This window comes from Panthera pardus, unplaced genomic scaffold (genome assembly GCF_024362965.1).
Source record: "Panthera pardus isolate Hobbes unplaced genomic scaffold, ASM2436296v1 HiC_scaffold_17, whole genome shotgun sequence".
Taxonomy (NCBI): Eukaryota; Metazoa; Chordata; class Mammalia; order Carnivora; family Felidae; genus Panthera; species Panthera pardus.
Genome location: NW_026526732.1, coordinates 71719152 through 71732861, shown reverse-complemented (window position 1 = coordinate 71732861; position 13710 = coordinate 71719152). Strand labels below are relative to the sequence as shown.

The 13710-nt window shown below is 36.5% G+C and overlaps 1 protein-coding gene across 1 annotated transcript in view; it reads right to left on the bottom strand.

Annotated features, from left to right (window-relative positions):
• Positions 1–13710, bottom strand: part of RNGTT (RNA guanylyltransferase and 5'-phosphatase) — a 306404-nt gene that overhangs the window by 274896 nt on the left and 17798 nt on the right. The window contains exons 5-6 of the mRNA XM_019442831.2: positions 2108–2183; positions 577–817 (exon numbers count right to left, since the gene is read on the bottom strand). Coding sequence (XP_019298376.1) covers positions 577–817; positions 2108–2183 — 317 coding nt within the window. The remainder of the gene's footprint in view (positions 1–576; positions 818–2107; positions 2184–13710) is intronic.

Below are 13710 nucleotides of genomic sequence, written 5' to 3'. Positions count from 1 at the left end.
TAATGGGAGTTGTCCACAGAAGAGTCTTCTCAGTTCAACTTTACAGAAAATATGAAAGTATCACCCACGAGGAGGAGCAGAATTTATATGTAAAGGTATTTTAACTATGTGACAATTTTGTAGATCATTAGCAAAAATTTTCCTATGTAGTTGGAATCTCCCAATACTTTGCAAAAAAAAAAGAAAAAAATAGTAAATTCTCAATCTAACATGTAAGAGTTCTTTGGGGGATGGGCTAAATGAGTGATGGGCATTAAGGAAGGTACTTGCTGGGATGAGCACTGGGTGTTATATGTAAGTGAGAAATCACTAAATTCTACTCCTGAAACCACTATTATGCTGTATGTTAATTTGATTTAAATAAAATTAAAAAAAAAAAAAAGTTCTTTAGTTTACCTAAGAAACAAAACAAGATGAACTTAAACTTTTCCCATAGAAAAGGGAGACTCATGGCTATCAAGAATCTTTAGAAACAGCCAGAATGAAATAACCTTATAAATCCAGCTAAACAAACACATAAATCTCAATAAACCTGCAGAAGAAAAAAGTAAAGACTATAATATTTTTAAACATTACCAGTTTTAACCGTTCTTTTCTCCTTTTGCCGAAGGAGGCACTTGACCCAGGTTCTGATTCCTTTTTTCCATCTTCATCCTCATCTTCTTCTTCATCATCCTCAAAACACCAATCAGGCAATAGAGGTGGGGGTGGTGCTTCCTCTATATCACCGTAGCGACGAAAAAGTTCTTTCAAGTAATCGCCCTTATAAATTCCTGGTGGTCTGGCTTGAGCAAAAGTAGCAACTGCTGCTTCAATACTATGAAAACAAACACCACGGAGTTTCCTCACTACTCTTCGTTTCTGCAGATTTATCAAAACTCACTCTTTCTATTTCATACACCAAATGAAGTATAATACATTTATTAAATTGACAAATCACAGTCCCCACTCCCAAGGCATTCAATCTATTAAGGGACAAATTCCTTCTGAAATAGATTTAATATAAGATACATTGATAATTCCTAAAACCTAGAGGTAAGCTGCAATGAGTATATAGAAGAGATCTGGGTAAAGTCTGTGAAAAATTTTAAATAAAGCCTTGAAGGTTGAGGTCTGACTCTAAGGGAAATCAAAGAAATGTGAATAGCCATATGAATAAAAGTAAAAGTCTGCTAGCTTTTAAGAACTTTCAACAGACCCACGTTAACAAGAGCAAAGGTCATCATCAGACAGAGGCTAAGCATAGGGCAGGGCTGACACAGGAGCCTGGGGTTATTGTGAAAAGCACCTGAAAGCCCAGAAAGTCAAAGCCAGAAGATACGCAGCTGAGAACATATAAACAGGGAAATATACCATCACATGTGTACTTCAGCTGATTATATTCAGAGAAGGACCTACTGTGTGAAAGGCTTCATTAGCAAAAATGATGACACTCAGTAAACAAGAAAGTTCAGGGAGTAATATTCCATATCCCTAAGGAATTTCAGGCAACAAAGGTTCTAATCTCTCAGGATCACTTCAATAAAGGCATGCTTCAAAGAAAGTAACTCTGTCTCAAAAATACTTCCTCCACATACCATTCTAAGTTTTTCCTAATATTCTACAGCTATTTTAAAAAGGTATTATTAAAAAAAAAACGAATAAGAGATGCCTAGCTGGCTCCACCCAAACAGCATTTGACTCTTGACAGAGTCGTGAATTTCGAGCGGCACTTTGGGCACAGAGCTTACTTTAAAAAAAAGAAAAAAAAAAAAAAAAAAAAGAACAGAACAATAACAACAGTAGTAACTTCCAAAGGTGAATGTAAACAAAATATTGAAGAAAAAAAAAAAATTATCTCTGATAATTCTGGAGTATGTGAAAAAATCTGGAAAAGAAAATACATAGTATATAAAAATCCATAAGCACTCAACTAAAATGCTACTTAGTACAAAACACCAGGTAATAAATGGTATTCTAAAGATTAACCAAGTCTAAAATGAAAACCACTTCAAATTTTTAGTCATGACTTCACCAAAAATTTAGCAATATAAAATGATAAAACTAAAAAATTAATACACTTTTTATCAATTACCAGTCTTCTGCCATTATAATAAGAAACAAATACCTCCAATCCATTTTCTCCACCAAAAAGGCACATATGAGGAAACCAGTGCGATTGAAACCATGGGTACAATGAACACCTAGAAAATAAAGTAGCCTTGGTTTAAAATTATCACTTCAGAAACCACATCTTAAAATTCCGACCTGCAATCAAAACATTTTAATGATTTTATAAAATTACATTTTTAAAAACCTGGCTCTCTCTTATTAGTAGTAACTTGTCAATTTAACTTGCTTAGAATCTAATTTAAAGCACTAGCTAGAAGTTTAGTATATATTGGTTACAAATTATCTCTAAGATCTAAAGATTTCTCTTAAAACTAAATGATTCCAAGCACTCTAAATAAGAAGGCTGGGTTTTTGTTTTTGTTTTTTTAATTTTAGTGAGAGAGGGGAGAGAGAGGGAGAGAAAGGGGAAGAGAGGGAGGGAGAGAAGGAGGGAGGGGGAGAGAGAGAGAGGGAAGGAGGGAGGGGAAAGGAGAGGGAGAGAGGGAGGGGGAGAGGGAGGGGGAGGGGGAGGGGGAGAGGGGGAGAGGGAGGGGGAGGGGGAGAGGGGGAGAGGGAGAGGGAGAGGGAGGGGGAGAGAGGGAGAGGGAGAGGGAGAGGGAGAGGGAGAGGGAGAGGGAGAGGGAGGGGGAGGGGGAGAGAGGGAGAGGGAGGGGGAGAGAGGGAGGGGGAGAGAGGGAGAGGGAGAGGGAGGGGGAGAGAGGGAGAGGGAGAGGGAGGGGGAGGGGGGAGAGAGGGAGAGAGGGAGAGAGGGAGAGAGGGAGAGAGAGAAAATCCTAAGCAGATTCCACACTCAGTGCAGAGCCCCACGTGTGGCTCAATCCCGTGACCCTGGGATCATGACCTGAGCCTAAATCAAGGGCCAAACATTCAACTGACTGAGCCACCCAGGCGCCCAAGAAGGTATTTTTATCAAACACACAACTCTAAAGGATGGACGTGCGCGCACACACGCACACACACACACACACACACACACACACACACAGGATACTTCACTGGATATAGAAAACATTTGACTAATGGATAGTAAGTATTATAAAAATAAAACTACTTTGAAGTTCTCTTAGAAACCAAACGATAGCATCTTTACATTACCTTACAAGATTGAAAATAAATTTTCAGAAAAACCTGAGAAAAAGGAATTTATTTTTCAGGATATTTTCAAGATTAGTGTGATCCTACCTCTACATTCCAAAAAGCTGCAAATGAGTTTCATAAATTCCAAAAATGACTGCTTTTTTTTTTTAAGTTTATTTATTTACTTTGAGAGAGACAGACACAGCACCAGTCGGGGAGCAGCAGAGAGAAAGGGGGGAAGAGGAGAGGGGAGAGAGAAAGAGAGAGAAAGAGAGAGAAAGGGAGAGAGAGGGAGAGAGAATATCCCAAGCAGGCTCCACGCTGCCAGCACACAGCCGGATGCAGGACTTGAACCCATGAAGCCGCAAGATCGTAAGCCGAAATCAAAAGTTGGACACTTAACCAACTTAGCCACCAAGGTGCCCCCTGACTGCATTTTTAAATTATTTTAACTATTTTGAAAAGGCAATTAAAACAGCTTGGTGGACACTACTAACATAACATTACTTCCAGATTAACTCACTTTTCTTGCAAACCTCAAAAATGAAGCCTGTCCTGTTATCTCTGTTTAATGGAAGGATATCCTGACATTTAAGACTATACCTTCTTAACAAACTACTCTTCTCTTTGTATATAAAGCAGCCTGATATAGGGTAACCAAAATCAAATACAGAAATAAACTAAAAGTTAGAATTACAAAACTTCTAGAAGAAAATATGGGAGAAAACCTTTGCAACTTTAATGTAAGAAAAGACTTCTTAGACAAAACATGAAATAAAAGGAAATATTGACAAATTGGACTACTTCATGATGGCAAATGTTTGCTCTTTAAAAGATGTCATTAAAAAAATAAAAACACCAGCCACAGAATATATTCAAGTTACATATATTTGATAAAGGACTTATATCCAAAATATGTGAAGAACTCTTACAATTCAATAACACAAGCACCCTAATATTTTTTAAACTGGGCAAGAGATTTAAAAAGATGTTTTACAAAATGATATGTGTAAATGGTCAAGAAGTACAAGAAATTAATTTTCATGAAAATGCAAACTAAAACCACAATGTAATTGAAAAGACTGACCATATCAAATGTAAGTGAGGATGTACAGTAACTAAAACTCTCATGCACTGCTGGTAGGAATGTAAAATCCTTTACATCCTTTAGAGATCACTTAAGAGAACAGTTAATCACTTTAGAGAACAGTTTAGCAGTTTCTTTTTAACGTTTTTTTTTTTTTTTTTTTTTTTTTTTGGGACAGAGAGAGACAGAGCATGAACGGGGGAGGGGCAGAGAGAGGGAGACACAGAATCGGAAACAGGCTCCAGGCTCCGAGCCATCAGCCCAGAGCCTGACGCGGGGCTCGAACTCACAGACCGCGAGATCGTGACCTGGTGAAGTCGGACGCTTAACCGACTGCGCCACCCAGGCGCCCCTAGCAGTTTCTTAAAAAGTTAAACATACACCTAAATCAAATGACCAAAACATTCTATTCCTGGTTATTTACCAAAGTAAAATAAAAATCTATGTGCAAAGACACATATAAAGATGAATGTCCACAGCAACTTTATTTATAATGGGCCAAAAACTGTAAACATCCCAAATGTCAATTATCAGGTGAAAGGGTAAACATGTAGTATGTCCATGCAATAACTACTACTCAGCCATAAAAATGAATTAGTAATAAATGCAATGAGGATGATTTCAAAACCTTTATGCTGTGTGAGAGCAGCAGAAAACAAAAAAGTATGTATACAAATTTCATTTACATAAAATTCTAAAATATTCAACAATTGGTATGGAATTATGAATACAGAATATTGTATGGAATAATTATGGCCAAAGCAACCCTGAAGAAAAATAACAAAACTGGAGGTATTGCACTTCCTGATTTCAAACTATACTACAAAACAGCAGTGATAAAAACAGTATGTACTGGCATAAAAAGAGACATATAAGCCAACAGAACATAACAGGTAACCTAGAATTCAACTTCGGCATATACGGTCAACTAATATTCGACAAGGGAAGCCAGAACACTCAATAGGGAAATGACAGTCTATTCAACAAATGGTGTTCATGCAGAAAATAAAACCAGACCCCTATCTTACACCAGTCACAAAAATTAACTCCAAATGGATCAAAGACTTAAACATCAGACCCAACGCCATAAAACTCATAGAAGAAAACGTAGGGAAGAAACTACTCAACATTGGTCTTGCCAATGATTTTTTGGATATGACACGAAAACCACAAATAACCAAAGCAAATGGAACTTCATCAAACTTCAAAGTTTCTGCACAAAAGAAAGAAACAATAAAATGAAAAGCCAACCTACAGAATGGGAAAGAAATTTTGCAAACCATACATCAGATAACAGACTAATATCTAAAATATATAAAGAACTCATATAACTCATTAACAAAAAAACAAGCGAATTAAAAAATGGGCATAGGATCTGAATAGACATTTTTCTACAGACATTCAAACGGCCAAGAGGTATATGAAAAGATGCTTAACATCGATAATCATCAGGGAAATGCAAATCAAAACCACAATGATGTTATCACCTCACACCTTTTAAATGGCTATCAAGAAAACAAGAGTAAGTATTGGCAAGGATGTGAGGAAAGGGGGAACCCTCAGACACTGTTGGTGGGAATATACATTGGTTCAAACACTATGGAAAACATTATGGAGGTTCTCCAAGAAATTAAATATAGATCTACCATATGATCCAGCAATTCCACTTCTGGGCATATACCTAAAGAAAATGAAAATAGGATATTGAAGAGATATACGCACTTCCATGTTTATTGCATCATTATTCACAATAGCCAAGATATGGAACGATATAAGTGCCCATCAACAGATGAATGTATGAATAAAGAAGATGTGGGGTGTGTGGGTGGGTGTGAATGAAATATTTCCATTTCCAACAACAGAGATGGACTTGAGTATATTGTGCTAACAAGTGAGGTAAGTCAGACAGTAAAAGACAAGTATCGTACAATATTACTTATATGTGAAACCTAAAAAAGCCAGACTTATAAAAATAGAGAGTAAAACGGTGGTTACCAGAAAATGGGGGGTGAGGGGGGTGATACAGGACAGGGTTATTTAAGGATACAAACTTGCAATGAGTAGCAAATAAGACCTGGAGATCTAATGCACAGTATAGTGAATACAGACAATACCATATTATGACCATCAAACTTGCAAAGAAACTACAATTTAAATTATTCCAACCACTAAAAAGAAAAAATAATTACATAATGTGATAGAGGTGTTAGTTATTGTTACAATGGCAATCACATTACAATGTATAAATACATCAAATTAACACATTACAAACCTTAAATTTACACAATGTCATATGTCAAATATATTTCAACTAAAACAAATTCTAAAAAATACAACCTATAATTATAGAAAATAGAAAGAAATTGTCTAATCTACAACTAAGAGTTGTAGAGAGGACGGACACGAATGTGCTGAACCTTGGCTGTAGGTTCATGGGTATCTACACCACTAAATTGTACATGCAGTTTATTAAAAACCTCAATAATGTTGACTGTTTTTAAAACTAGATGTTGAAGTGAGATGCTGATATAAGTCTGCAATTGGCATTAATTACATATTCTAAATATTAATGTTCATCAGTGTGGCCTTGTTTTCAGCAATTGACTCTATCAAAAATGTTGTAACTTTAATACGTTTCTAAAGGTATACCAAGAAAGTATCATTTTCATGTCATTTCTGTAACAGGGTAAGAGTTCTTTCCAAAAGAAGGTTTTTGCTACTTAAAAAAAAAATTAAAAACCCGTATCTTAGAGTTACCACCAACTAAACCAAATCACCTATTTCTACATTCATAGTAAATAATCATTAAAATTTAAAATAAAAACTTCAGCCAATGAACAACACTCAACTAACAAGGATACAAAGGAACTGCAGACAGGAGCAATCCGTGCAAATAAAAATATATATGAATCAAAACACTACATATGGCTAACTATAAATGAATCAGAATGGCTAAAACATGGAAAATAAGAAAGTAATACCAAATGCAGTTGGAGACAATGAAAGGGTCAACATTCTGAAGAAACTTGTGTACCATACTAGAGATTATAAGGGCAATGGAGAGATGGAGAGATACTAAAATTTTTTAAGCATGGCAATAAAATTATCATGTTTTAGAAAACACTCTCCAATGGCAGCTCAACAGAAGGGCAACAATGAAAGCAAGAACAACACTAAAGAAGCCATCTCAGTAATTTATGTGAGAGATAAGGGTCTAAACAACAAGGGTCATGGTGATGGGGATAATGAGAGAAGGTAGACTGAAGAGACATTTAAAGCAGAACCTCCAGGGGCACCTGGATGGCTCAGTCAGCTGAGTGTCTGACTTCAGCTCAGGTCATGATCTCACAGTTCATGAGTTCAAGCCCCGCACTGGGCTCTGTGCTGACAGCTCAGAGTCTGGAGCCTGCTTTGGATTCTGTGCCTCCTTCTCTCTACCCTTTCCCCACTCATGCTCTGTCTCTCTCTCTGTCTCTCAAAGATGAATAAACATTAAAAAAAATTTTAATAAAAAATAAAAGCTTTAAAAAAAAAACGGCAGAACCTCCAATCTGAGGGGTGAATGACAATCAACACAGAGAAAAGATGTAAAAGGAGTCTCTGGTTTGTGACGTGGGTGACTAATTGGGCAGTGGTACCAGTGACTAGGTTAGAACAAGGCAATGAGTACAGCTGGTGGTGAGGAGTTTAAGGTCCTTTTGGGACCTACAAGTATTTGGAAATGATGGCAAAGAGCTTCGCAGAGAGGTGTGGCTAGAATTACAGATTAAAGAATAATCAATAAACCAATAATCGATAATCAATAGTCAACTATGGAAGGGGTCTATGGTATAGATAAGATCACTAAGAATGGGTATGTAAAATAAGAGAAGAAAATTAATGAGATCTGAGGAAAACCAACCTTTCAAGAATAAGTAAGGGGGGAAATCTACTTTAAAAAAAAAAAAAAAGACTAAGAATAAACCATCACAGGGTCAAGAAAACAAAAAGAACATGGGGTCATGTTCAACAAAAAAAGAGGAAGTTTCAAGACATGTGTCCAACTGTGTAAATGCCACATAATGATAAGAACTAATAATCACTATTTGACTAAGAGTGCATTGGGGGGATTCCACATTGCAATGGCATGAATGGGAAAATATGGATTCAAATCAATCTTTCAAAAAATCAGCTGGGAAGTGGAAGGGGAAGGGTTTTCTTGAGGGGATGAGGTATCATTTAACATTAGAGACTTAGATATGTTTACAGGCTAAGAAGGACCTGCTTAAATCACAGAGGTTGACAATAATAGATAACAAAGATACAACTGAAATGAAGTTTCTGAAGAAAAGGGATTAAAAACAGAGATCAACCTTGAACAGAAAAAGACAGCCCTTAGAAATAAATGACTGTAATCATGAAACTCTACAAAGTCCATCATCTCCATTGCTTTTTAAGAAAAGGGATTTCAATGGGGCGCCTGGGTGGCTCAGTCGGTTAAGCATCCGACTTCAACTCATCTCGCGGTCCATGAGTTCGAGCCCCGCGTCGGGCTCTGGGCTGATGGCTCAGAGCCTGGAGCCTGCTTCGGATTCTGTGTCTCCCTCTCTCTCTGTCCCTCCCCCGTTCATGCTCTGTCTCTCTCTGTCTCAAAAATAAATAAACGTTAAAAAAAAAAGGGGGGGGGTTTCAAAAGTTACACAAAGTTAGCTGTACAGACTTTTCTGCCCAACATGAACCTAACCTAACATGTACATTTTCTTTCTACTTCATATTTTAAACCAAAGTAAGCAAAAAATATTCTAACTTTAAATCTGTTTCTCACCTAAACCACTGTTTTTGCATCTAATTTCTACTCTAGCAACATAAAATATTTTTATGAATAGAAAATGAAAGGAAAATTGGCAATTACATGATTAAGTCATGAAATATAATTTTAAAAAGTACCATGGCTTTTAATATTCAAGATTCTTTGTTATGCAAACACATAAAGTTTTAGTCTTATTATACTTCAAAACATTAATAAATGACTTGAGTTTTTATTTTTTTTTAAGTTTGACAACTTCTTTTTTTTCATGTTTATTCATTTTTGAAGACAGTGAGAGAGAGACAGAGTGCAAGTGGGGAGCGGCAAAGAAAGAGAGAGAGACAGAATCCGAAGCCAGCTCCAGGCTCTGAGCTGTCAGCACAGAGCCTGATGTGGGGCTCAAACTCAAGAACTGAGAGATCATGACCCAAGCCAAAGTCAGATGCTTAACCAACTGAGCCACCCAAATGACTTGCCCCAAAATGACTTGAGTTTTAAAGTAAGATAATATTACAAAAACCTTCACCAAAGCAAATCTCTACAGAAAAATTTGGAAGATTATATATTTGATATTAAAAAAATTCCATTAATTAAGTAGTATACTACAAGTTTAGAATGATAGATCTTCAGTGTTAAAAAAAAAAATTTTTTTTTCAGTTTTCCTCAGTTCATTATGAGAATGGGTCCACCTAGTGGCAAGTAAAGCAGAGTTCATATCTTAAGATTGGTTCACTATTAACGATTTCAAGTCAACTTATTCAAATTTGTTTTCATTTTCCAAGTAAGCTAATACAATGAAATAAATTTATATGACATGTCAAAAAATATTAACACTAACATATGTATTACGGGAAAACCACAGTTCTTTAAAAATCAAATCAAGAAACAATCTCCCCAGCAAAAGGAGAGAAAGATGAGCTGTAACAATAGAAACATACATCCTGGATAAATAAATACAAATTAGGAAAGGGGTGACTTATAAAGGGCAAGTGGCAACCTACCTTTTTAAATAAAGCCTGATTTCAATATACACAATTACCTTTCTATCTCACTAGTCAGATAAATTAATTTTTAAGATCAAAAAACTTATCTGATCAATCTATATCAGTGCTTCTTCCCAGAGGACATCTGGCAATGTCAGGAGACATTTTAATGGTCACAACTGGTACGGTGTCACTAGCATCCAGTGGGTAGAGGCCAGGGATGCTGTTAAACCTACTACAAAGCACAAGAGAGCCTCCCAAAATAAAGAATTATCCACTCCAAAATGCAAGTAGCACTGAGGTTGAAACACCCTGATCTACGTGAGCAACAAAGAGGAAAAGGAAACAAACAGTTATTAAGAACTTACTATGTACCATCTTAAAGATCTTTTTTTTTTTTTAACGTTTTATTTTTGAGACAGAGAGAGACAGAGCATGAACGGGGGAGGGTCAGAGAGAGGGAGACACAGAATCTGAAACAGGCTCCAGGCTCCGAGCTGTCAGCACAGAGCGCGACGCGGGGCTCGAACTGACGGACCGCGAGATCATGACCTGAGCCGAAGTCGGATGCTTAACCGACTGAGCCACCCAGACACCCCTTAAATATCTTTATTAAACCAAAAGTTTTTGGCCAAAATAAATGTATTCTACTCATGAAAATACACATTCACAAATCTGTTACAATATTTATAACTGGAAATACCTAATTACAGGCATTAATTATGTATCTATTATACATAATCAACCATTTAAGAAATCAGCTGTTTCCCTTTTAACACAAAACAGATTTAGATTTCTCCAGTCCACAAAATTCTTACTGTCAGAATTATTTCTGTACATGCAAACAAATATGTACACGCAAACAAATGCATTATAGTTCCATAATCCCTTATTTGTAACTTTAATTTCATTAAAAAGCTCTAAAAAAAATTAAGGTTTTTGGTAAATCATTTTGGAGACAAAACCTGACCTGAACTGATGTGACATTACTTATAGTCTATTTTTCCCACTTAGCATCAATAGAATATTCATACATTTAACTGCCGAAATGTTAATGTGTTTAATTATGGAATGGTCTCTAACACCAAGTATATCTCTAAATACTATGTTCTAAATAGGAACCACTAAAAGGAACCAATCTCCTTGGAAAAATAACTGATTCCAGGTCTGGAAAACATCATGTGCCAGAAAACAAGGAAACCATCAAAGACTAATGGATGATAACAAAAGAATACAGAAACCAACTTGAAAGGGCTCCCATTGCCCTAGGATGGAGCAATGCAGACATTAAGAATAATGTAGTTCAGTTGGCTGAGCATCTGACTTCGGCTCAGATCATCATCTTCCAGTTTGTTAATTTGAGCCTCACATCGGGCTCTCTGCTGTCAGAGTACAGCCCACTTCAGATCCTCGGTCTCCCTCCCTCCCTCCCTCCCTCCTTTCCTCCTTCCCTCCCTCTTTCTCTCTCTGCCCCTCCCCCACTCATGCTCACTCTCGCTCTCTAAAATAAAACATTAAACAAAAAAGAATATTGACTGCAACTGATTTAAATATATCAACTATATAAAAATTATCTCAACAATACAAATGGATAATTTATTACAAGGTTCAACTTGTTTTCCTAAACCTGAGAGAGTTAATCTTTCTGGAACTATGACATCTGTTTCCAGATGTTAACACATTGCCCTCCTTTGAATTCTTTAAGTACAGTTAGCATTTACCCCTATGATAGCTTCTCTCAAATGCAGAAACAGTTGTCACTCAGATAAAAGCCTCAATACTCTTTCAGGCTATATCTTCTGGTTGTGCACCTAAATATAGGTGTATATATGTGTACTCATTACATATATTTTTGTCAATGTGTAAATATATACACACATATCACAGTACTGTATGTCATATATTTCCATGTTATTGTTCTCCTGTTAACAGTTCCATAGTATATGACATAAATGCCTGCGTTTATCAGATATGTAAGCTGTTCTCAGTTTTTATTACAAATGAAGCTGTGATGGAGGAACCTGTGGCTCAGTCAGTTGGGCATTCAACTTCAGCTCAGGTCACGATCTCACAGTTCGGGAGCTCAAGCCCCACATCAGGCTCACTGCTGTCAGCGCAGAGCCTGCTTCAGATTCTCTGTCCCCCCTCTCTCTGCCCCTCCCGTTTACCCTCTCTCAAAAATAAAAAAAAAAAAAATTTTTAAATTAAAGGGGCACCTGGGTGGTTCAGTCACTTAAAAGTCCAACTTCAGCTCAGGTCATGATCTCACAGTTCGTGAGGAGCCCTGCATGGGGCTCTGGGCTGACAGTCCAGAGCCTGGAGCCTGCTTCAGTTTTTGTGTCTCCCTGTCTCTCTGCTTCACCCCAACTCATGCTGTCCCTCTATCTCTCAAAAATAAACAAACATTAATAAAAAAAAATTTTTTAGTTAAGAAAAAAAACAAAGCTGTGATGAAATTCCTTTCACATAAATTTTTATGTCCATCTCTACTTCCTTAAAATGAATTCTTAGATGTAGTCTTGATGAGTCAAAAGTATCTAAACGCTTTTAAAGATCTTGAGAAATCCCACCAAATTGTCTCTACAGAGAAGCAGTATCAATTAACACTCTAATTAACCATGTATAAGTGCATCCAATGTATCCAATCCTTGACATTAAAATTTTTTAAATCTTTGCCAATGTAACAGCAGACGGTAACAACATATATTTTGTTTTGTAGCTTTTGTTAACAAATAAAAAATTTTTTTCATGTTTCTTGGCTATTTATATTTCATTTTTTGTAAGTTGCATTTTCATTGTTTTCCATATTTTTCCATTGAAGAATGACTCTTTTGCCCATTGGATTATAAAATCTCTTTGTACATATTTTTTATCTGTCATATGCTTGAAATATTTTTCCAAACTTATCAAATAATCTTTTTGCTCTGTTTCCATTCTGTTTGGTAGTACAGAAATTCTTTTTTCATTTTCATGAGTTAATCTAGAAAACAGGGTAGCAACTAACTAGAGATTTGAACTTTGAAATCAAAAACTGGATTAAAAACCTGGCTTAAATATTTACTAGATGTGTGACCATGGGCAAGCTACTTAATTTCACTGAGACTTATTAGTTTCCTTATCTGTAAAATGGGGATACCACCACATACTACATAGTTGTTATAAGGATTACATTCATTCACTTCATTCATTCATTTAAAGTTTCCCATCATGTCTGCCAGGCAAAGAATAAACATTCATTTATAGCAGCAGTTACTATTATTACTAATAAATGACACACTTTAATTCTTGACAGCAGCTCTCAAATTTAAGTGTGCATTAAAAAAAACCACCTAGGGGGCACCTGGATGGCTCAGTTGGTTGAGTGTCCAACTTTGGCTCAGGTCATGATCTCATGGCTTATAGGTTTGAGTCAGACTCTACTGACAGCTTAGAGCCTGGAGCCTGCTTCAGATTCTGTGTCCCTCTCTCGCTCTGCCCCTCCCTCGCTCATTCTCTCTCTCTCTCTCAAGAATAAAAAAAAAAAAAAAAAAAAGAACAACTGGATTCCTAGGCTTCAGCCCCAGAGTTTTTGATTATGTAGGTCCAGGATGAGGCCCTAAAACTATTTTTTAAACAAACATTTCTAATAAACATCCTCAGGTAATTCTGATGCAAACAGTCCACGC